Here is a 26,028-nt window from a genome sequence, read left to right as displayed (position 1 = left end):
CTGGGCCGCATTGAATGCGTCATGTCTTCATCTCTAAGTTTTCTTCTACCTCATTAATGCGGCATGCCTTCCTCTCTGCCATATGTTCGCCATGATTTCCCATCTATTCATCTTCTTTAGTTGGGCCTTTGAAGTATCCATGGCCCGACCCATACCTCATATCTGGTCTAGGGCTCGGGTCCTCTTAGTGTGCTCAGTTTGACCCAGACTTTTTGTTTGTGTTCCTACCCAAGCCCTTTCTCTTGATCCGGCCTCCGACTCAAGCTTTTCTCCTAGGTTGACCCTGGGGATAACTCTCATCACAAACAAATAAGTATTTTTCTTATAGTGCGTACCAATGCTTGTAATAAGATTGATTTGGGTTTAATTTTTGCCATGCTCAATTACCAAATAATCGTAATTTCCAAGGAAGTGTTGTTGGAAGAATGGTGGCGGGGTGGAAGTGGAACGACATGGCATTGAAGCTCTCCCAAAACTTTTTAAAATTATCAAAAAAAATAAAATTTAGAAGTTATTGTTATAAAATATTCTATAAAATTTACGACTAATGGTAGGTACCAAATCCAAATAGACGAGTCTCATTCAGACTTTTTGTCAAAAAATAAATTTCACTAAAATGTAATGCTTTTTTTTACAATTTTTTAAAATGTGGTAAGACGTACGTAACTTGTTTATTTAAAACCTCTACCAATCATTTCTAAAAATTTAATTATTGGTGGGCCCTAAATCGTGACCAAGCAAATAGAAGATTGTGGACAGGAACACAAGCCCATCAGGATCGACAGATTTTCAAGGATCCGTTTGCTCAATACACAGGAAAAGTGAAAGAAATTGATAGCGGTGATCGGCTCGGGAGATTATAACGATCCACGATCTCCGAAGCGAATTAGGAGAATGAGAAATGCTATTTATCTTTTTCCATACCACATCAATAATTTTTTTTTTAATACATTTTGGGAGGAGAGTTTCGAACTCCAGACTTTTATTTTAGAATCTGAAGATTATGCCAATTAGGCCACAGGCCTTTGGCCCATACCACATCAATATGATTTATTATTTTTACTATTCTATTAAAATATATATTTATATATTAATATATGTGGATTTAAATAAAAAGATAAAAATAACAAATAATATATTGACGTGTAATGTAAAAAATGATAAGGAAAATTTTTCTTAAGGGAATGAGAGGGGATAACCTCCAGACTTTCTATCCAATTTGAATGCATTATATTTATTGTAATGGTGCTAACTTAGGCTTCGTTTGGATTCGAAACTCATATCAACTCATCTTATCTCAATACACAGGAAAAGTGAAAGAAATTGATAGCGGTGATTGGCTCGGGAGGAGATTATAACGATCCACGATCTCCGAAGCGAATTAGGAGAATGAGAAATGCTATTTATCTTTTTCCATACAACATCAATATTTTTTTTTTTTTTTGATATATTTGGAAGAGGAGATTTCAAACTCCAGAATTTCATTTTAAAGTCTGGGAGTTATGCCAATCAGGCTACAGGCCTTTGGCCCATACCACATCAATATGATTTATTAGTTTTACTATTCTATTAAAATATATATTTATATATTAATATATATGTATTTAAATAAAAAGTTAAAAATAACAAATAATATACTGACGTGTGATGTAAAAAATGATAAGTAAAATTTTTCTTAAGGGAATGAGAGGGGATAACCTCCAGACTTTCTATCGAATTTGAATGCATTATATTTATTGTAATGGTGCTAACTTAAGCTTCGTTTAGATTCGAAACTTATATCAACTCATATTAACTCATCTTATCTCATTATTATAACTTTTCTAAATTTCTATACAAAATATAATAAATAATTTAACTTTTTAAATCTTAAAATAATAATAATATTAAAAATTATATTTTAATAATATTTTATTTAACCTATCTAAAATCATTTCAATTCATATCTGAATCCAAACGAGACTTTAATCATCGGAGCTATCCTCCGCCACCCAACGCCAACGGCGAAACTCGATTTTGTAAGAAGAAAACTATTCTTTAGAAGACTCTATTAAGCAGAGCAGTAGATTCATTTGGAAATTAGAATGAGCCCCTAATTATTAAACGGAAAAATCTTACTGCAAGCAAGTTCGTGCACCAATTCGTGTACCAATATTAATATATAATACATATGTTTAATGAAATGATGTGAATTAAAGATGAAAATAATTTTTATGATATAAGAGATTTTTTTCTTCTCTCAAAAAAAATTTTTTCATTTTTTTTTAATTAAAAAAATTATCAATATATAATATGATACACGAACTCGCTTATACCTAACAAAACTCTTATTAAACGGGGAAATAAACCAACCGATTTACTTTATTTTTATACCAAAAATGCAATGATCACGAAATGGGCCGCAAATGTTTTTCTTTCTTTATTTTATTTGTAATGGAGTATATGTTCGTGACATCGTGTACATCAACCTTTTTCAGTAAGATAAGATCGAATCTCCATCTGAATAGGGTTTTTTTTATTATTATTATTATTAGAAATATCATATTGCAATCTTTATATATATTAAAAAAAATTATTAAATATAAAAAAAATTATATAAAAATATATTTACAACTGACGTAATTTATATAATCTATTAAATTTATTTTATAATAAAAATAATTTTATAACCTGACGTATTGCATCTAATCATATTAATTTATAAATTTATTTTTATAAAATTTATGTAATTAAAATATTTCTTTATATCAAAAGATGTAGAAATTTGTAGTGCGTTGACCTCAAGGACCATGAGACATTCTTATTTATTTCAACATCAAGAAGGTTGGGTACAAAAGGCTGGTTCATCCTAGCTATTAACATGGTACCTCATGTTACCAAATACCTACCAATATTTATATAAAAACATGGGAAAAAAACAGTCGTCATTTATGGGGGGGCACCACATTGAGGATTGGTTGAGACCAAGTGTGCAGCTGCAGCAGTAGTCTTGGCTCCTTGGTTTGGCATCTCATTGAGCCAGTGACAGTCCTCAAAGGAGCACCCTGTCCCACCTTTTAGCCATTCCACGTCAGCAGGCTCCATATACTTTGGACCCCACGAAGGGGTCCCATCCTCGAACGAATTATGTGTCAATCTCTTCAGATCTGAGCCGTCCAATTTCATCCTGAAGATCTCACCGTACGGTTGATAGTGATGTGGATTCGAGATTGGCTCGGCTGAAACGGAGGCGTAATCTGAAGTAAACGCTATGCTTTTCCCGTCTGGGCTAAAGGTCGGGTGATTCGACCTACCGCCAGACCCGCTCTGAAACAGCTTTTTCAGTCCGGTTCCATTGGGATGGATCAGGTACAATTCGAAGCTCCCACTACCCGGGTTCTCCCGGTCCGATGCGAACGCTATCCAGTCGCCGTCCGGTGACCAACTACACATCGTATCGCTCCAGGGACCCTCCGTCAGCCTGTGGATCGCGACTCGATCTCCATCCACGGCGTCCATTATGTACAGGTTCTTGTGACCCGTACGACCCGAACGGAACACAATCCATTTGCCGTCGGGGGAAGGTGACGGAAAGGCGTTGTTTTTGCCGTCGTTGGTTAACTTTTTGAAACTTGGTTGGGGGCCCTCATCGACGTTGATGGAGATGATATCGACCTCGGTGCTCTCCGAAGCAAAAGTGGGCCCCGTGCTAGTGTACACAACCCCTTTCCCGACCGGGTTCCAGACCGTGGTGAATGCCATTTCGGGATAAACCTGACGCCGGTTGGAACCGTCCCGGTTCACGACATAGACGCCTGGGAAATCGACGTAAGCTATGCGATCACCGCTGGGTGAGAAAGAAGGGAACGAGCCGTCGATTCTGAAGAGGGAGAGCTCGGGTACGGGACTCCGGACGTTCTCGAGCAACAGTTGGGTGCTTGTTCTTCCGTTTCCTATGCCTCTGCACTTGTGGTACCCGATCCGAGTCGAGTCCGGCGAGATGAAGGGGTTGAGGTGGTGAGTCTGGGGCGAGACATGACGAGTTAGCTCCTTGAACTCGTTCTTAATCAGGTCGAGCAGCTCTATGTGACGAAAACTCGAGCTGGGTCTCCTCGTAGCCACAGCAATGAAGTTCTTGTTTCCTGGTGAGGTAGCTGGTGTGAACGCGTGGAGTCCAGGTGGAGTGACTCGCTCAACAACCACTGACTCAATAGAAATCGATCCCTCACTTGGTAAAGTCGCTCTGTAAATACTCCACCACTCATCATCGCCTCTCCTGTGAAAGTATAGAGTCGAATCGTCCACCCAGCACGGCCATCCGCCGTGTTCAACGACCTTAACTCGCCGAGTCCCGTCACGGGTCAAGAAAACATAGATGTCCGTTCTAAGCTCCTCGACATCACCGGCCCAACCCTTTTCACCGTACGATGCAACCGCAGTCCAAAACCCAGACGGCGACACAGCCGGGCTAAAATCAGCCAAACCATTAGGAGTCAGCCTCCGAGTCAAACCCGTTGTCAACTCCGTTGAGTACACCGCAGCCCAACTCGACCTTGGCTTGCCAGGGTCCTCGTGAGTCGACACGTACACCAACAAGTCATCCCCAGTCAAACTCGGTCTATCCTTCATCGAAATCCGATTCTTCCCATCTGCAGAAACCAACAGCGGAACCTGAACCCGATCGTGGACTTCAAGGGCGGACCTTGACCTGCTGCTTACATGAGCACCATGATAAACCTTGTCGTAGTAGATACTCGAGGTCCCGTTCCGTTCCGTCACGTAGATAAGCTGGAGGGAAGTTGGGTCCTGCCGCACCCTGGTTTCAATACCACCTTCTCTGGCCAATAAAGAGAGGATGGAGGATGAGGAAGAAGGGAAGTGGCCGTTGAAATTAACAGATTCGCCGTCGGTAATTCTGAGTTCGTCAGAGATTGAAGGGGGGTCCAGCGCCGGAAGGGAGAAGATGTCGAAGGCATAGTCAGATCTACCGAGCGTAGTGAAGATGATGCTGGAACTGGTCGAAGTCGAGGCGAGATGGTCCGCCGATGAAGCTAAAAGGATCGACAGGAATACGAGCAAGATGCAGAGGGAAAGAACTTTGGGGTTCATCGTTCGGAGACAGACTGAACTAAACGCTAGCTGCAACAAAGTATCATTTCTCTTCTTTCTTTTATTTTTTAGGAATACAAATAGAGCTTGTGGTCCAGGATAAGAGTTGGGTCCCACTTTCAGAACACGCGTCATCCTGTAAGGTTACGAGGGATACGTCAATTTTTGTCCATTGGATGGGGAATCATCTAGTTTGGTTTGGACATTTTAGTCCATAAATTAAACAAATTTATGGAGATAGGGCCTGGATTTTATAAGCCAACAAAATGTTGCCATGTCAATGATTAGATCAAGTAATTTTCTTTTGTATTATTCCATATCTTTTGGATGGAGAAATTTTATGTCCGGTTTATATTTATAATTCCTCCCAATTCATCATAATTTATCTTATTATTATTCATTATTATTTATTAACTTTAACTCACAAATCTTACTATTATTCACAACTTATCTTACTATTAATTACAACTCATCTTAACTCATCTTAACTCATCTTTGAATCCAAACGACACCTTAGTCATCATCTCTACAGTATATTTATTTTAATTTTAGATTTTTTTCTTAATAAATATATTATATAAGAATATAAGTAGAAGAAATTAATTAATTTAATAAAAACTAAATAAAAAATTAAAATAAATATAGTATACGGTGTAGACTATTAATAAGAAAGTCCTTTTCAATGTATCTTGCCTTCCCACACCTTTGATTCCTTTCCCACATTTTTTTCAACAAAACACACACGCTCTCCAACCTCCAAAAGAAAAAACTATGTTATCTTCTCTTTTGGGAAACATGACCTCTCAAATCGTCCATATCCTCCTCTATGAAATATAAAGAAAAATAGTCAAAAGTTCTTATTATCTATTATATTTATATTTTACATTTAGCTACAACAAATCTTCTGCATGTAGAGATTATTGTTCATTTCTCTAAATAATTTTTTTATTATTTTTCTCTTATTTTATCCTCTTTCATTTTTATCTTATTTCCATTTTAATCTTTTATTACTTTTGCACATGCCCCATTCTTTTATCTCTCATTTACTCTCTAACACTATGTTTATAGTTCTTTCAACTTTTATACATGCAGAAATTTTGTTATTGTTAATAATAAAGATAGGTAATTTTTTATCGTTTTACTCTTTTTTAAGTAATTTAAAATATTACATTATACATAAAGAAATATTACAAATATTAAAATATATGGTGTATAGAGAAATATTTTGAAGAGAAATTTTATTTGCAGTATTCACTTGGCGACTGTATGTGCAGGCCATTTATTAAATCAGAAAAAACAGCATTTTAAGAGAGATAAGTTTGTAATTTTAAAAAAATTTAAAGATAAAATTGTCTAAACTTGTATTGCAGTCTCCAAAGAGAGACTGTACCTAGTATTGCTCTATTTGAAATATATGATATGTAGATAATATAATATTTGAAATAAATAAAAAAGATTAAAAAATATAATATTTAAATGATATAAATAAAAAATAGATAAATTGATATATGACATATTATAAAAATTAGAATGTAAAATAGAAAAAATAGATTTTAATAATGTATTTTAAAGAATATAATAAAGAAGATATTGAGAATGCTCTTTATAAATCTAATTTATCTTTTTGTTTATTTTTCTCGATTTTTTCTATTCGATAAAAAAATAATTAGATGTTCGAGCATCAAAGTGATGCAAGCGCACCACCAACATATTTAGAAACAACATTCCAAATGGAACAGCATGTGAGTTACACGTAGTGGTGAAAGCTATGCGTGTTTCTCACACGCCTTTGAACATGAACGCTTGTAAATTGTACACGTATTGTTTCACTCGACTCCTCATTCGTATTATCTTTCGTAAACAACCTTTGCCGCCCTCTACCGCCGGCGCGTGACCGCTATGCCCCAATACATATGACACTGGTGAATTACAAGTTTTTGATTGAGATAAAATAAGATAAAATATTTTATTAAAATTTATATAAAATATTATTTTAATATTATTTTTTAATATTATTTTTATTTTAAAATTTAAAAAAATTAAATTATTTATTATATTTTATATAGAAATTTAAAAAATTTATAATAATTATATTAAATGAGATAAAATAGTTTCATTTTATATAACCAAACTGGCAACTCTAAATATCTGATTATGTTGGCGCTTTCATTGAACTAGGAGATCAAAATAATGAATTGAGAATCTCCAACAAAAGAATTAAAATGGTTGCTTGCATTGTCCCCCGATTGTAGCCTTTGACGACAAGCTTCGTTTGTTTTTATAGATGAGATGAATTTTTTTTTAAATATATGTGAATGTGTTGAGATATATGAGTTGAAATGAGATGAGATAATTTTGTTAAAATGTGTGTTTTTGTTTATAGAAATGAGATGAAAAGATTTTGACTTTTTTTTTTTTTAGTGTTTGATAAAGAAGAAAAATTGGGACCCACTAATATAAGCTCTCACATATGAGACAAATGGTATTTAAATACTCAAGGATACGAGTGTCAATTCAACCAATGAGAGATGACCCGTACGAGACATGCAGATAGCGAATAGCTGAAAGCACGTTCTCCACTAGTAGGTTTTGCTGTCGAAAGATGAACATGAGAGAGAGAAAGGAAAGGCTCCACTGATAGCTTTTTGTATATAGTATAATTAATGAATAGTAATAAAATAATTAAAGATGAAATGAGATAAAAAAAAAATGAGTGTTTGTTTTCAGAGAGTATCTGACTGTACAAAACTTGAAAAAGTTTTTACAGTTTTGTGTTTCAAAGTTTCGTTTGTTTTCGTATATGAGATGAGATGAACTGAGATAAAAGTTAAAAGTTGAATAAAATATTGTTATAATATATTTTTTTAATATTATTTTTATTTTAGAATTTGAAAAAGTTAAATTATTTATTTTATTTTGTGTGAAAACTTAAAAAAATTATATTAATTATATAAGGTGAAATAAGTTATGAAAGTAAAAGAGGGCCTAAACCATTAATCCATTGCCCTTTTTATTTTTCTGTTTAACTGTTGCAAGCATTATAAGGGGTCGTTTGTTCGAAGTACCTCACCCTCTTCTCTATAGACTATACCAATGTTTTGAATACTGTACCGGATGGCGTTCCGGTCAAGGCACTGGAACGAAATATTTCGATATTGGTACCGTTTCGTGTACCGTTTCGAAATAGTCGATATATGAATAAATTATATATATAAATATATATAACAATTATATTCTAAAATAATAGTTTATATATGAATAAATTATATATAAATACATACATATATATAAATTATAAATAGTCTAGTCTAAATTGTGGGTTAAAAAATGAACTTGTAATTTGAAAAAATGAGAAAAAAAAATGAAGGCCGAAATATCGGCCGGTACAGGCCGAAATTTAGGCCGAAACGATCGGTATTTAAGCCTGTACGAAATACAGGTAGTATCTGTACCGGCCCAATGGCCAGTATGGAAAATATCAACCGAACCGGCCGGTACAAAACGATTTTTAAAACTTTGGACTATACCTCTTGCTTTTAATTCAATGCAATTTGCTTATTAAAAGAATATTCATTTGGCATAAAGCATTGAACTGATTAGTACTCAATATTTAATAAGGAAAATGTTAGAATTTTATTTGAGTTTGTTTCTTCATTTTGATGGTTTATATATTTATTTATTTATTTTTTTAACTTAATAATTAAGAAAATAACTTTTAATATATTGATGTATTTTTTTTAAATATTTAAATATGTTAAAAAATATAAAAAAAGTTAAAATATAAATTTGTAGTAGGCAGCACGCCAACTATGTTTACTGAACGCAGCATAGCATGACTCATTTAATAATAAATAGACTTGAAGTATGAATTGATTATATTCGGCCTCCTAGCAGTAGGAAATCAAATAGGAAAATAATCTTACTATTCATTTTATATTTGATTTTTTATTTTACTTAGTTTTGTTTGGTACATAAACTCATCTCAACTCATCTCAACTCATTATTATAAATTTTTTTAAATCTCAACACAAAATATAATAAACAATTCAACTTTTTTAAATTTTAAAATAATAATAATATTAAAAAATAATATTCTAATAATATTTTATCATCTCAACTCAACTCAACTCAGTTCAACATCCAAACGCAGTCTTAATGATTAAGAAAGTGACTATTAGTAAAATTATATATATTTTTTTAATTTTTTTAATAGTTAAGGATGTTAAAAAAATATTTAAAAAAATAATAAAAAAAATTAAAAATTAAAAATAAACTATAAATAATAAATAGATAATAATAAAATAAAAACTCTATCACTACCCAATCAAATAACCATGCCAATATGCTCTTCTTTCAACGGTGCATTGCATAGCATTAATTGCTTCATAGTAAAAACAGTTTTAACCTATTTTGGGTTTTGCATGCAGCATGTCCCTCAAGGCCATATATGTCTCTGTTTTCCGGTTGGTTTGGAGGACAAATCTTGTGATCACAACCATTATGATATCGATGGTCCTATATGCACTTCTTTTAAGGACGTGGTTGGACTTCTTGGGGCCTTAATTTGGGTCCTGTACGAAGCTTACTTCGTAAGAAACACCTGGTCAACTGTCAACCATAATTCCCATTTGCATCAACCTTCTCCTTCTCCCTCTCCCTCTCCCTGTTTAGAGACGAAGAAGAGCTCTCATGGTGGATAAAGACAACCCACCTTAATGGGTTCCCCTTTTGAGCCTTAATTATCATAGACCATGGAAGACCCATTCGTACTTTCACGCTTGTAGTTCTCCATTTCCTTTCTAGCTTTTGCTCCTCTTTCGATCTTTTCGTTCAATCAAAATCCATTTCTTACTTCTTCTTTGAATATTTCCAAGTTCAAACTTCTGATCACTGAATTCAACGACGTAGTTTGATCGCCTCCCACGATCTCACTCTCTTCAGTACTCTTCTGCTCACTATAATCACCAGCGTACAATCATGGCTTCAAAGAGTTCTGGTTCTTACTTCCCACTTCAAACCCTTTAAAGCTTGAAACCTTCATTATTTCAATCTTTCGTATTGTTGTTGTTTTCTTTGAATTATTTACTTGGGTTCTCAACTTTTTGGTCTTAATCATATTCTCTGTGCTGTTCCCCGAATTCCCACGATGAGTTTCTTGAGGCCCTCTGCATTGTACCAGTTCCTTATCGCCTCCCCTTCGCTCCGTTGGATGCCGTGCCAGAGTTGGGGGTTTCTCCGGTGGCCGGGGCTTGATGGGTTCCTGAGGCTTTTGGTGGTGGTGCTTTTATGGTCCACGTTTTCGGAGATTCGGCACATACCCTCCTCTTCTATGTACCCAACTCTCCGTGTTGGTGACAGGATCATTGTTGAAAAGGTAAAGTTTTGACTTTTATGCATCTGCATCGGTTTAATTATAATGGCCATTACCACAAATGGTTCGGAGGTTTTGCATTATCCGCTGTATGAGTATAGAGATCAGCATATTGTTAGGAGTCAGTGCTAGGTTATTCCACTTTGGAGGGCCATATTGATATCTAATCTTCTTTCTTTGACGATTTTGGCTTATATAGCCAAACTTGGATGATTTCACTCTTTATACGAAAGTTTTCTTGTTAATTTTGATCTGCCTCTGTAACTCTGTTACCCTTGTCAGGAGTTCCTCATCAGATTTAGTTGTTGACTACTTTGGTTCTGTTGGTTGATGCTACCACTTGTAGCCCTAGCTTTCATGTATATTTGTACTGATTTGGAAATTTCAGTTTGGTCCAGCGTCTACAAGGACTCACTGAAAATTTTGAGGTTATATAATTGCTTTAAAATGTTCCCACTTGTGTCAAGACATAGTAATGCAAGTCGCGCTGGAAGAGCTAAGGTTCTTCTTTAGTTTTTCAATGTATGCTTCACTCTACCTAAAACTGTTGTCGTACTGTCGAATCATATGCAATGCTGATGGCAGTAGGTGGAAATCTCTATTAAACAGTCTGATAAATGTTATAAATGAAAAGCTTGCTTGTGTTTCAAGTTTAGGCAAGCCTGATGGTGGCCACTCTTTTGAGTTTACAGATGGGGGCAGCCGCCCCACACGAGAGTTTATGATCGTTCTATGAACGCCTGTACCCAACTATGATTGCAGAAATTTTTTTCGCAGTCTTTAAGTTGGTCATTTAATTTGATCCATATACTTTCTATGGCATCATTGTATATAAGAAACTATTGGGGGTAGTCTGGTCACTTATAGTAGGCTTGTGAATTCTGTGAGTTTTTTTCTTTGTTATTAGTTTAGGAGTGAGTTTGTTCTCTTATAAACTTCTTGTGTACTAGGGTTGTGCCCCTTTCCACTTTTTAATCAGATTACAGTTGTCAAAAAACGGTTTAGGTTTAGGAGTGTCAGTCAAAGTCAAGCAGTTAATGGAAGTGTTATATGAAATTCAATTAAGGCCAACAGAGTAAGAAAAACAGTTTCACAATTCTTTTGATGTTCATACGAGTCTGTCTATGGCTAAATGACTTGTCGGAATTCTTGCGTTTTTCACTTTGGCTGAATTTGAAAGCACCTACCATCTATAAATTCTTATATTTGTTATGCTTGAAGCTTTTGCCAATGTTGGCAATTGATTATTTCACCTTTGAAAACTTAACTCTTCCAAAGATTTTGTGTTAGGACTCCACTGTTAGTTGACTGTTTGATGATTCATTACCTATTTGAAATATGTGGGCCTTGCCAAGAATGGCTTGGCATATCTTAGGCAGTTTTTCCCTCAATGATATTCGTCTCTTTTTCACTTGAGGCTCCAAGGAAATACCGGCAGTGGTTGGAGGCAAAGGGCCTTGAGAATTTTTTAGATATACTGTCACACCTCAAGTTTGTTCTAAAGGGAGTTTTTCTCTCATAGTATTTCTGTCTTCCATGATCCATGACTACAGAAACTCCTTTTGAGGTCTTTATTCGAGGTTGATTTCCGGCTATATATGTCTTGGAGTGATCGTTCTTTTCATTCTTTTTCCTGATAGTATATCTTGCACAGTCTTTTAGATTGTTATCGAGGAAATTTGAAGGATATGTTGTACGAGTGGAAAAATAGTGTCACTGGAATGGTCAGTGGCTACATTCTTGCAGCTCTTTTCTGAAAAGATGAGAGAAGTTTGTTAGGTGATGACAATGGATACCCATTAAGGATTGTTTGTTTGGATACCCATAAAGACATGTTTGGGTATCAGCAAATTGAGGTTTCACAGAAACACATGCTTATTCAATGATGCATATGCAATTGATCTTCCTTTATAAGCTTTTGAGCATGGGTCTTCTCCTATGTCTTGTACTCCAATTGTTGAATTTCCATTGAAAAACTGGAGTAAGCAGAACCCATCATTAATCATAGTGTTAAAGAAAAAAAAACTAGAAGTCTGTTGATAAATACTATGATCATGAATAACAGTAATGATTAAATGGCTGTTCATTTTCATTTTTTTCATCACTTAAAACTGTTCAGCACCTTTACTAAGATTATGGTCACTTGATAACTTCTTCAGGCCACATATTACATTCGAAGTCCTGCTATGCACGACATTGTAACATTCAAAGATCCAACACAGGTCTGTAAATATATTGAACAAAAGAGCTACATTCCCCTGCTTTCTGGTTAACTTTTCAGTTAAGTTCAATTACAGTCTTGGTTTTGTCTGTAGCATTCTGGAGAAGAGCAAGGTGTTTTCATAAAGAGAATTGTTGCAAAAGCAGGAGACTTGGTTCAGGTAGAATCGCTCTGTAGAACCCTCTTACTCCAAATTATGCTTGAATTGTTGCAAAAGCAGGCCCTTGCATTTTTGTTCTTAGGTAGTTATGGGGTAATCCAGATTAACCACAGATGCCTTTGGTCACTCTTTACTCAATGAGATTGATCGCTTTTTGTGCATACTTTGTGCATTGCTGAATAGTCAACTGGACAATGGACTTCCCATTATGTTTATCATTCAACATATTGAATATAACCAAAGGAAGCAATACTAATGTCCTGTTCCTAAAACCTTGCAGGTCAATCATGGGTGGCTCTATGTCAATGGAATTGCTCAAAAGGAAGATTTTATTTCAGGGTGCCCAACATACAAATCAAACTTAACAGTATGCTCCCTACCGCTATCCGTTATTGCTGTGTTTTCATTTTACTTGCAGTCTTTCCGGCATCTTGCTATGCCAGCAGAACCAGGGGTGGAACTAGTAATCAGTCATGAAGGGCCGAGTAACTGATGGGAATTAAACTTAAATATTTTAAAATAAAACTATTTTATACTAATGTTGTCTGAAGAAAGACTCTTTCTCAAACATGATTTGAATGTATATCATGATTAATCTGTTGGGAGAAAATAGATTATATGGTGAGCTAGCTCAGCTAACATAATATCTTTTTACTGAACAAATCCAAAGGACTTGAGAGATTGAACCCACCTATACCAGGGCTAACAAAACAGAGAATTTACTCCTATGTCTAGTCCACGATTCCATGGGCCTAATGGGCCCCAACCAATGTCAGTATATTACATAATGAATGGGCCTTCTTCCTATAGAATGCTTATTGTTACCAATAAAAATAGCATCTATAGGAGTTTTCATATCTTGGTTGGGCCTCTTGATTGGCCCATGAATTGAAGAAAAGAAAAGATGCTGGCTATTTGGGTTCTTCATAGGTTTCGGATGGTGCATAAAATGCCGGGTCAGCCCGGATGTGTTTTTTCTTCACTTGGGCACAATATATAAGTTTTTTCCTTTTGTTGCTGAATAAGAAAAGGGTAGGAAGGTGAATTCAGATTCGGACTTGAAACCATGACCTAGTATATGCCAAACCACTTGGGAGTAATCATAGGACGATCGAGCCACCATCCTTGGTGTTGGTTGCTTGATACCTAATTTTACCTATTTTGGGTTTTGCAGTGTGTGCCTCAAGGTCATGTCTACGTGCTGGGTGACAACCGGAACAACAGTTATGACTCTCATGTTTGGTTAGTATTTTTCAGTCCTTGACTTATTTCACCTTAGAATTCTCAGAAGGAAAACGTGTTTTTCCATGGGAGTTCCCTCTTGGATGCTCTGATATTTTTATTTAGATATGTTGGTGTCAAAGTTAAGCTTTTTCATTATCTTTATAATTTGATTGATTCATGTCTGATTGATGTACAGGGGCCCCCTTCCCATGAAAAACATTCTTGGAAGATATGTTATGTGTTGTTACAGACCTTCAAACAATTGACTCAGCAATGATGGAAGAAGAGCTAGAGCGATTTGAATTTTAAACACACTCAGACTTTGGCAGATTAGAGTGGGACATTATTAGAAGGCGATTGAATCTATTATATTATATATATATACTGTTTTTAAAGAGGGCGAGACCCCATAAGTCTTATTAAGAAACCCTCACCTGTGGCGGAGGAAAACTATGTTTACGTTCAAAGTACTTTTGGGGGTGCAAATCATCTCTAGTCCAAGGGGTACAAACTATACCATCCCTTTGCTATATACTAATTCCATGATCATTTACAAGGTATAAATGGTAATCATCCCGCTTTGTCCAAAATCATAGCATGCACCTTGTGTCTCTCGGGGTAACTAATGTTACGTACTTGGAGTTCACTGCGATTGTGTTTTCACTTGCTAATTCCAGGCTATTGAAGTTAGTTTCTTTAGCCATTTATATGTTAGCAATTATGTTAAACTTTGATTTAAAACGAAGGAAATTATATTTTTCACCCACAGATACCACCCATTTTTTTAATTTTGCACCTTAAAACTACAAAAGGTTTCAATTTGCACCATCAACTCCCAATAAGTTTCCCTTAGCCATTTTTATTACTTGACCGATAAGATTGTGCTGTGTCAAATTCTCTCTCTTCCATCTTTAAGGGCCACATCTTATTTGAGGATTAAACAATGTAGGTAGTTTAAGACGTAAAATTAAACGGGTTTTGCTATATATCAGTCATTATTTATCTTCATATCTGATAGTTTTTTTTTTTTTTCATAGGATGTAGGGTTTGGGGGTGAATAGTGGCAAATGAGAGAGAATTATTCTTAAAAGATTACATGATTTGAAGCTGCTAGTGCAGAGGGTAAAAAGTGAAATGATGTGATTTATCTTGAGCATATGCATGGTTAATTTGTCTCTGGCTATGCCTAAGAAACGCACCAAAATAGTGGGGTTTTCCAGACTTTTCTGAACCCATCAACCTGATAGTACATGATAGAGAATGGTATCCAGCATCTATCCTTAATTTGTTTTTGGTTCAATTTGAGAATACTAGTTATGATTTTCCACCTAAAATCTGAATGACCAAAGCTTGTTGGAGTCACCAAAATTCTCAGCAAGTTGGATGGGGATGACAAGCTGATGAATTGGATGGTTTTGAAGTGTCCTGGATTGCATCTTTTGCAGTGGTGTCATCTCCATCAGTTAGGCACAAATGGTTTTACCACTACTTATTTGGAAAGTAAATGATATGAACCCATGAGAATGAAATCTCAGCTCTTGCTAGACTCGTCCTAAGTAGATTGCACTAATCTTTGCATTGCTTCCTTGCACTTCTTAGCTCTCAATCTTATGATTGCCCTATCTGAAACTTGTAAACGATTTTTAAGACTTGGTCCAACTTGGTATCCATCAATAATCCTGCAAAATTGGTTGGAATATGCATTAAGCTCTCTTAGATTGTGTTTGTTAAGTGAAGTAGTCTGACAAAAAATTCATTACTATTAAAAAAACTATTCACTACTTTTTCACTATTATTCACATATCATCACAATATCCAAACGTAGCCTTAGCCAGGAACGTGAAAAATGGAGGCAGACCTGTCTCCACCCACCCACAGAAGCATGAGACCCTTCTATAACTTCTTTATAACTTTCCCAGTACTACGCTTTGCATGCGCGCACTCTGGAAGGTATGAGGTGATGTATGCCAACAATGCAGACAAAAATTTCTTGCAAAAGTCTCCGTTGAAACGTGAAAAAAGGGTTGTAGCTAGCTATGAGTTGCAGAAACGAAAAGAAGCAAGAAAATATCTTCTACTGATCCATGAGATTTTATCTGACGACACCTAATATTGATAGATGAGTTAAATCTTTCATGGATATGCTTTTGAGCTGTTCAGTTTTGCCTACCTAGTTGGATGGATGATCATGCCGAAGATCTTTGTATAAAAAATATGGGAAAGCTCCATTCAAGTAAATCCACATGCATGACTATATTCTTTCTATAATATGGGATCATCCCATTCAAGTTTGAAGAAATGAAATCCCCCCATCATGTGACTCCAATTGTTTGAAAATTCTCGTTTCCCAACAGTTTTGGAATGTTGTGATATTAGTTCCATGTGTTCAGTTGGTGAATTAGGCTACATTTGATTCTCAAACTCAGCTGAGCTTGGTTGAGGTTAATCTAACTTTAAGTTAAGTCTAACATCTAAACACTTAACTTTCAAATTACTAAACTCATTCCAACTCAAAACCTTCTTACATGTGAGACTCACAATATTTTTCAACTTAAAACATCTTTATACGTGAGGCTTATAACCTTTTTCAATTTTCTATAAAAAGTATAAAACTCATCTTAACATCTAAACACACCTTTAAACTAAGTTTAGATGAGTCCCACATAACTTCATCCACCACTCAACTCACTACTATTCATAAAGAACTCAACTTAACTGAGTTCAATTCAATATCCAAACACAATCTTACTCTTTCGTTATGACATATAGGTTGGGTCTAATAAAAGAGGAGAAATATTTTAGCCACAAAGAGATTATATAAAAATAATTCTACAAACTGATATGGCCTGATGTGATTTATGAAATTATAACATTATTTTTATTATAAAATATATCTAACAGATCACATAAAATTATACTAATTTATGAAATTACTTTTAGTTACAATTTAGTACCAAACAGAAATAGACTTGATAATGGGCTTTCTTCATGAGTGAGGAACTGAAGTAGGGCCCAAGGCCGGCCAAAAAAATAAAAGTCAAAATATAATGATGCAAACTGCAAAGACAAAACACCAACATTGTTGTGGTTACAAAAACATATGTAGGAGGAGACACGTGGTGGATGTGTTGACTCGTGAGTCATGACTCGAGCAGAGCCAGTTCGCCGCATGAACACGTGAGTCAACCCGGAGAATAAAGAATTCCGGCTTAGTCTAGCATGTCGTCAACCACACGTCTACTTTAATATCTTCTTCTTCTTCTTTTTATCAATTTTTAAAGATATTATATCTAATTTATTTATTCACACTTCAACTCATCTTCTCTCTTTTAAAAGTAATGTTATATATAGTTATAAAATATAAAAATATCACATATTCATTTTAAAAAAGAGTGAGATATACTATTAAAAAATTAATTTTTTTTATATCGGTCATGTATTTATTTATTTTTTCAAAATGATTATACGGCACTTGTGCACTTACGACTACAACTATCATTTCTTTTCTTTTAATGATCTAATATACTACTGATAGTATTTTTTTTTTTTTATCAAAATGAATCTATTCTTATCATAAATAGCTATTTTTCTCATAAATAATTATTTTTCTTATAGTATAAGGCTTGTTAAATAAGAGAAATTATATTTGCAAACGTGGAATGTGCAAACGCTGTGTAATTTTTTTGAAAAAAAAAAAGTAAATATAAGACTCACATAAAAAAAAACTAATTTTTAATAGTGAATTCTACTCTTTTTCAAAACATTTATACGATGTTTACGTACTTTTTAGCATAACTTGTTAAATAAAAGGAAAGATAATTCAATTATGTAAGGGAAGATCTTATTGATCAATTAAACGTGAAGAAGATGATAAAAACAAGAGCTGAATTCCTCCCTACTTTGCTTTGAGTTCAATTTGACTTAAAACTTTCTTCATAAAATATTCGACATCCAAATTTTTTTTAAAAAAATTCAATTATAATAATTTCAAAACATCTCAATCTTGTATTATTCAAATACAAGATCGATCGTTATCGTGGATTTATCATTTTTCAATCAAATTAATTAAGAAATTGCATTTCTAAGTGAATTTCTCAATCAATCATGGATTCCATTCAATCTAAAATCAAATTATTAATTAAACAAGTTGCATTACTTTATTACCAAAGAAGCATCGTACAACAACTAGCTAGTAATATGAACAAAGTTCGTTGCTATCAAAAGAGTGTGACAATACGTATTGATAAGACAAGTCCCATTCATTTCTTCCTATCATGTGAGATATATGCGGCAAAAATGCGCCATATTATATGGTTGACTGCTTGGTCGTATTATTCACTTTCTTTTATTTTGAAGCGTGTTCGTCCTCCTATGTGGGTCCCACGACAATGTCTAGTACTTGACTGTATCTTTACCATTCAATGAGGACCAAAATTTTGGACGGCCCTGATTATTTACTCATTTCTTTTTATATATATTTTGTGTGTACGTATAATAATAGAGAAAATGCTAAAAGCCATATATATATATATATATATATATATAAACACACGCTATATATATATGTGTGTGCGCGCGCGCTTTAATTAGTATATATATGACGATGTGGTATAGCTCATTAACTTTAGAATTTTTCTTTTAAAAATATGAAACATAATCCAAGTATAATAAAATGTGCCACAATTTACATAATGAGAAAAAAGTGAGATAGGATCGAACGTAATTTATAGCATTACTCTAAGATTAATGTAAGGTATAAGTGCATGTTGTTTGAACTTTTCTCTAGCTCTTTCGATTAACAATATTACTCTTTTTGAGATGGATATTATAGGAATTATATATATTAGTAAGATGTTTTACAACTTGAGCAAGGATTCTCATTCATGTATTGTCTTTAACTTGCTACCAAACACATTTAAAATCATATTCATGCATGTGATTCCATTACAATTGGGACCTTAAAAGTCGAAGTTATAAGAATTTAATATTTATCAGTTTAAGACAATCTTGAGATGATGTACGTTAGTAGCTTTAGGGTTTGCGTTTGGGAAATGCTTTGCCACTACAAGATTTATTATTTTTGTTGAATGATAACTGCTTTAGTCACAAAGAGATTTTACAAAAATAAACATTCAAATTTACGTGATTTTATGTGGCATGTCAGATTGTAAAGTTACTTTTATTATAAAGTAGATCTAACATATCGTGTTAAACTATGTTAGTTTGTAGATTCACTTTTATGAAATTTTTTTATGGCTGTAGCATTAATTCTCTTGTTAATTATCTTTTAAGAAATCAATTAGAGAGATTATCACAAATCCCAAAATATTGCATGCAAACTCAAAATATATATTAATGAAGGTGTATGACTTTCCACTCTTTTGTGCTTGTTTTTTTATCATTATATTTTGCCCTCATCTTTTCTTTTTTCACTTTTTTCTTTTTCCAAAAAAAAGGTAAAATATTGGATTATTATTTTCTCAAAAGTCAATTACATTATTGAGCATTTAGGGCATGATCTATTTCAGCTCATTTGAAAAAGTTCTTTTGGATTACAATGGTTCCTTAATTTGCATAACTATGAGATCATGGTTAGAGAAGCTTTAGACCCAAGAAAAGACAGATAGGATCGAAGAAAATGTGGTTGGTGAGGCTATAAATTTGACTATTTAACTATGGCATTGCCTACTTATTGAATGATTCTAATAATCAATCATATATATATATATATATATATACATATATATATCATGTCTACATTACTTATAAGGTCTAACATTGATACAAGCAAAAGGCACTACTTTTTTGCATCAAAGTCAACAAAATTCTAGCTTAGCTAGGCAGGGGCCATGAAAGTGTTGATTTTTGCAATGAAATAATAGAGGAGCAGAAGGGGGGGGGCCCTTCTCAACGCGTACCAATTTGTTTGATTTTCAGTTTAGTCTTCTTCAAAGTAGACAACAATCTCCTTGTCCAGAGAAAAATAATGGCTAGCTAACAAATCTCCATTCAAATCTTCACCAACATGCATATGCTTCTGCCATATCATGAACTTATAATTAATTGATGTAATTAAATTGAATTCAATATGGGTTCTTTGAGAGTTTTTTTATTTCAATTTTATAGTATTTTAAAAGATTCTTTTATGATCTTTATATTTTGTCTTAACTAGTAAATGGTAATTATAGAGTTTTGCTACATATAAGTCGTTGTGTTACACGAAACCTTGAAAATCTTTTTCAAACTTTAGAATGGAGTACTTTCCGTACACGAAACCTTGAAAAATGAGAGATCTGCATCATGTCTAGGCGCTAGAAATTACTTCATACACAAAGACTACTGCATGCATGTCACACTCGATCGGCCACGAACATAAGCACGCACACTCACACACGGCACATATATTCTTCAAGTGTTTTCAGAAGTTTATTTTTAATTTTTCAAGCCTGCATGCAAGAGGATCATGATCCATTAGCTAGCTAGATAGGCAAAAGGAGTACGTACGCGTAGTTAATTTGAATATCATCTTTTAGCTAGTGAGTTGAAGTATATGGATATTGGATTGGTATAAGAATAAATATGTCAATTAATGGAGATGTTAAGTGCACTCAATCTGCATGGATATATACATATAATATGCTAAATTCAAAAAAAAAAAAAAAATGGATATATGCTAATAATAGACAGCAAAAAGCATAAGTGGATGGATAGGTATGTACAATATTATCGGTCAATCCGTTTGAACGGGCAAAGAATGGAATTTATAAAATTGTATAGATCAAGTAATTAGCCCAGAATTGATGCTCTTGATGATCAGCTTGACATGATATCTATCAACACATTCAAAAGATGAGGATGATGAACCTACTGCGCATGCAGATCTTTTAGCTATACATCTCTCTTAGCTTGTAATTTGAGGACTTTTAATTAGCTCCTAATTGCAAATCCTTCATCCTGGTTTGTATTTTTTTTTTCTTTGGAAAAAATGTTATTTTTCATATATATATATATATATATATATATATTGGAATGCATGGCTGGATATTTTTATATTATGCCTGATCCACTTATATATATGCATGGCAAGTACTTGCATAGTGGATAAAGGATATATATCATATAATACAAGACACAGCGTGCATGGGGATGTGGGTGATAGAGAATACATAGTGGATATACATATATATATATATATATATATATATATTAAGGCAGGTTATAAAGGAGGCTTATAAAAATTAGGTCTTGCTTGAGATATTTTTCCCCATAATGCCACATTTCAGAACTTTCAAAAGGCACATGATGATCATGATAGATATATAGGCAGAAGAAGATCAGCAAATACCTAACACCCAGTACGCCCAGCTTTCATGAGAAATTAACTTGAACGTACGATTGCAGATCATCGTGATGATCATGAGAAACAGCCTCTCGATCTTTGAAAAAAGATTCTGAAATGGGTTTGTGGGGTTATCGATTTAGAACCTTTTTCTACAGTACAAGTACTGATTGTGATCTCTTCACACTGCAATTAATATAGTGGAAGATCAACTGAATAAGCACTTATTCTGATTCTTCTTTTGGAGATATAGATATCGAAGCTGCATGGAGGGCTAGCTTGGCCAGGGTCACTCTCTCATGCATCTCTCAGGACAAAAAAACAGGCCAGCCATTTTGTTTAAACATTGCATGCATTCAGGTAGATAGATAGTGGAAGATCAGTACCTTTTTGACTGATTCCAAGTTCATGAAATAGTGATATCTTAGCCCAAGTTCATGCATTTACTAGTTTATAGAGATGATCAACTACCTAGCTCATGATATTATTTTGTTCAAATATCACCAACTTCTAAGTACTATTTAGCTGTACACTTGATCAATTCGATTGAAGTTTACACATTTCTCGTATGTTTCGAAACATCACATGATTTTGTTGAGAGGATGAAACTCAATTTTGTTAATCAAACGTCATTTTTGGTGGAGGAATAATATATATATAATGTCGTTTATAAGAAAAAGCCAAGCTTGAAAACCTATACATATAAAGAAGAAAATTAACTAGCTATACAGCGGCCTATACTAATTACAAACAAAACCAAATCTAGCTATAAGACTAATCACTTGGAAAAAATTAAATGATAGTTACAGGCATAGAATACGTAAGCGTCGTACATGCATTTTTTTAAAAAAAGTAAGTAAATATAAAACTCATATGAAAAAATTAATTTTTTTTAATAATGAATCTCACTCTTTTTCAAAAACAATACTGTGCAGTGCTTGCATATATAATTCAGACTGTATTTATATTATTTAGTATAAGTACCGACTTGAAAAACATGGGATGCCTATCGATCGGTCAAAGTCCTGATCATGTAGATGCTTACTATATATGTATGTGTGTTTTAAAAGTTCACGTTATTAGATGATGTTATATATTCCTATTACTTTGTCTCGATCGGTAGCTAGAGACGTACTTCTTCTTCATCATCATCATCATCATCTTAATTTCTTTGCTATGATCTTATATATTATTTATGGTATTTTTCATTCCAAGTACCATGCCAAATGGTGTGAAAACTCAACACCTACAGAATCTGAAGATTAATTAAAAATATAAAAAATACTTATATATAAATAAATTCTGTATGTCACGCAGAATATTGCCGATCATCGAGTTAATTATTGGCCTAATTAACAACGTATATATATATATATATATATATATATATATATATAGCTGCTAGCTCATGATCGTGTATAAATTACTTTATTGGCTTAAATTATTTGTCTCAAATATATAAAAATTAAATTACCAGGGCGCTGCATGATCATATAAATAATTAATTTGTAAGCATAACGAGACAATCGATTCTGGCGGGCTTTAAAAATTTATAATAAGATGCTCGTAATTAATTAATTAGGATAATTAAGTACCAGACAAGATACCGACATAGCTCACTCCTTAATTTGTTTCTTTGTGATTATTAATGTACCACCATTATTGTCGTAATTACATTATGCGTGTTGGGAATATTGTACATCTTAACACCAATTATTGGGGTTGAGTAGTACCGTGTATATACATGCGAGAAAGGTCGAATAATATTAGATACAGTTTTAAGGGTTTGTTTAGAGACTCAGATGAAACACAAAATTTTGATATGATCTCGTTTCATCTCATCTCATTCCCAGATATAATTCAAATACAAAATTTTCAAACTAATTAATTATTACAGCCTTTTTCAAATTAATAATTACAACTTTTTCAAACTTTCAAATAAAAAATAATTCTAACTTTTTCAAATCTCCAAACGAAAATAATATTATAAAACTATATCTTTATAATATTTTAACTTCATCATATTTTTTATTCAATTTTTTTTCTCTCATTTCTCAAAATCTAAAAAATACTCAACTCAAACTATTTTATTACTATTCAAAAATTATCTTATTAGTTATTATTATTCACAAAATTTTCATCTCATCTCACTAATCTGCAAACCAGTTAAAGTAAGTCCTCATGTAATCTCTTTAAAAAAACAAAAAAAAAAAAAAAAAAAAAAAAGCTCATATGCTATCTAATATTTATGACAAAAAAATATTTTAAAAATTGAATTTTGGATTTTACATAATTAAAACCTCAAAATATTATTATAAAAAAAAGGTACCCACTATCATTGAATTTAGTTGAAGCAAAATTATAAGGTCACAGTCAATATTCTTTCTGATTTGAAAGTTCAACATATTATTTATTATTATTATTATTATTATTCATTAATTCGATACCACTCCCTTGATGGTTTGGTAATATTTAAGTACTACCTAATTCAATGGTTGAGGTTCCTTTAAGGCACAACAATATTTATATATTATTATTAATAATCCGAAATATATAATTAATTAGGAGAACCCAGCTGGCCCAGGCCACTTTGAAATTAATTGGCTTAATTATGATCAATGTTTATAATTTTCAATCCCTAATCCATTTTTTTCCTAATGAATACTATGTACGTAGCACTTCGTGAGGTGGTAAAATAAAGCCTAAATATCACTCATGATTACCCTAGCTAGTTTAATTAATTAATTAATTAATTAATTTCCTGTCAATTATTTCAATTACAGCGGCTACCAATTAAGATCAGCACCAGCCAGCTGGGATTATTATATATTAAAAATTTAACTTCCTAAATTAAATAAATTAATTAACAACAAATATATTAGAAAATTAAAATATAGGAGATTAAATAATTGGGTGAAAAGCCCTTAATTCGTTGGTACGTGTTTTAGCTGGTTTCTCACGGCCATGTGTACCACATTAATGCTTAATTAATTAATTTAAGAGAAATAATATTTGTAATTTTAAAATATACAAATTTTGCATTCTTTTTTAAAAAATTGAATAAATTTGAGACTCGTATGAAAAAAAGATTTTTTTTTTAATAATACCCCATCTTTTTTTTAAATAGAATATGCTAGACTTACACGTCTAAAAACTGTATCTAACTTTATTCACGCCGAAGGTATGTAACCTGATTGGCATAATCCACAGCTTCTAAAAAGGATCTGGAGTTCAAAATCCCTCCTCAAACTCAAATAAATAAATAAATAAAATTAACCTTACTCACTTTAATGAATATAATCTTGTAGTGGGAGCTGGGACAATAACAATGAGGCATCCGGCTTCTATATATTGATTCTGGAACATGGGTTTTCCATCGACAAAAAAACCAGGGCCACTCGAATCTCTCTCTTGCAACAGTACTACATGAATATTGCATTAGTGGTGCTTATAAATTTGAATTGGCATGGATAGATCTCTAGTTGAATATTTGGGGAGCTAGCACTGTAGCTTTATTTATTGAATATTGCTATTTTGCCTTTTTATTTTGATTTTGATCGTTTATGTATTTAATTTTTTTTGTAATTGTATTTTTATATATTGATTAAAGAAATGACTATTTGTGTATTGATATATTTTTTTATTTTTTAAAAATGTTTAAAGATGTTAAAAAAATATGAAAAGAAAAAATAAAAAAATAAAAAAGATAAATTTTGCCTAGACGGGGACGCCCAACGATAGGCGACAGCCTTGCATCACTCTTATTTCTTTTGTCTTTGTGATGCGCCCACACATATTTGAATTATATTATTGAAAAAAAAAAGGGAACCATATTTCAGAAGATAAAATTTTGTATTTGATGAACCAATTATGAATCAAACATGATCCAATTCCTCAGTCAATATATACGTTATACTAATGAGATTTCACAAAAATAAACTCACAAATTAGTAAGTTTTCATATATACGTTATGATTAAAATAGTTTTATAATCTAACGTATCACATCAAATCACGTCAGTTTGTGAGTTCATTTTTCTAAGTGAGAATATAATTAGCATCCCATTTATGGATATCTCGGTCCTTGATCATCAGGATTAGCATAAAATAAACTAACTGAGAAACAAGAAAAAATAAATATAATTTGAGAAAGCAGAAAACACACACACACGCACAAAAGAAAAAAGAAAAGGATCGAACTTCTTATATATGTACTCTGTAAAGATTTAAGGGCATGCTGTATGCAATGCCTTTGTGGTTTTGTTCTAATAACTTTTCTTTCCTAAGTCATTGGGAATTAACAAAAGATCAGGGAATAAGAACAACATGTCCTGTCCACCTACCTATCAATATATATTTATAGCAATCATTTCTGGCAAGAGTGATGGTCTACGATTATTTCTGACATTTTTGACTGATTTTTTATGGATTTCCTTTCAGTGGCATTCATACTCTTAAAATATTAATGCATATTGGTTGAATTATTAGGGAACCATATTCTATCTTTCAGTAAGGGTGGACGAGAGGCAACACACGTGAGAATTTTTTATAAAATTCAAAGCTAAGCTTGGCTTTTTAAGAGATATATTAAATTATTGTTTTTTAGTTCCTCAGAGCTCTGCTATT

The 26,028-nt window shown here is 33.1% G+C and overlaps 2 protein-coding genes across 2 annotated transcripts; one reads left to right on the top strand and one right to left on the bottom strand.

The window, feature by feature from the left end:
* Window positions 1–2,783: 2,783 nt before the first annotated feature.
* LOC121243291 lies at window positions 2,784–5,198 on the bottom strand. Its single transcript, XM_041141390.1, has one exon. It carries the CDS (start codon window positions 5,086–5,088, stop codon window positions 2,929–2,931), a length of 2,160 nt encoding a protein of 719 aa, XP_040997324.1. The 5' UTR covers window positions 5,089–5,198; the 3' UTR covers window positions 2,784–2,928.
* A 4,472-nt stretch (window positions 5,199–9,670) lies between these two features.
* Window positions 9,671–14,654, top strand: LOC121243531 (chloroplast processing peptidase-like). Its single transcript, XM_041141659.1, has 6 exons — window positions 9,671–10,462; window positions 12,619–12,681; window positions 12,775–12,840; window positions 13,121–13,207; window positions 14,015–14,082; window positions 14,261–14,654. Exons 1-6 carry the CDS (start codon window positions 10,235–10,237, stop codon window positions 14,328–14,330), a joined length of 582 nt encoding a protein of 193 aa, XP_040997593.1. The 5' UTR covers window positions 9,671–10,234; the 3' UTR covers window positions 14,331–14,654.
* Window positions 14,655–26,028: the final 11,374 nt, after the last annotated feature.

The sequence above is a fragment of the Juglans microcarpa x Juglans regia genome, chromosome 8D (genome assembly GCF_004785595.1).
Source record: "Juglans microcarpa x Juglans regia isolate MS1-56 chromosome 8D, Jm3101_v1.0, whole genome shotgun sequence".
Taxonomy (NCBI): domain Eukaryota; kingdom Viridiplantae; phylum Streptophyta; class Magnoliopsida; order Fagales; family Juglandaceae; genus Juglans; species Juglans microcarpa x Juglans regia.
The sequence above is the reverse complement of the archived record's forward strand: the minus strand, read 5'-3'. Positions and strand labels throughout refer to the sequence as shown.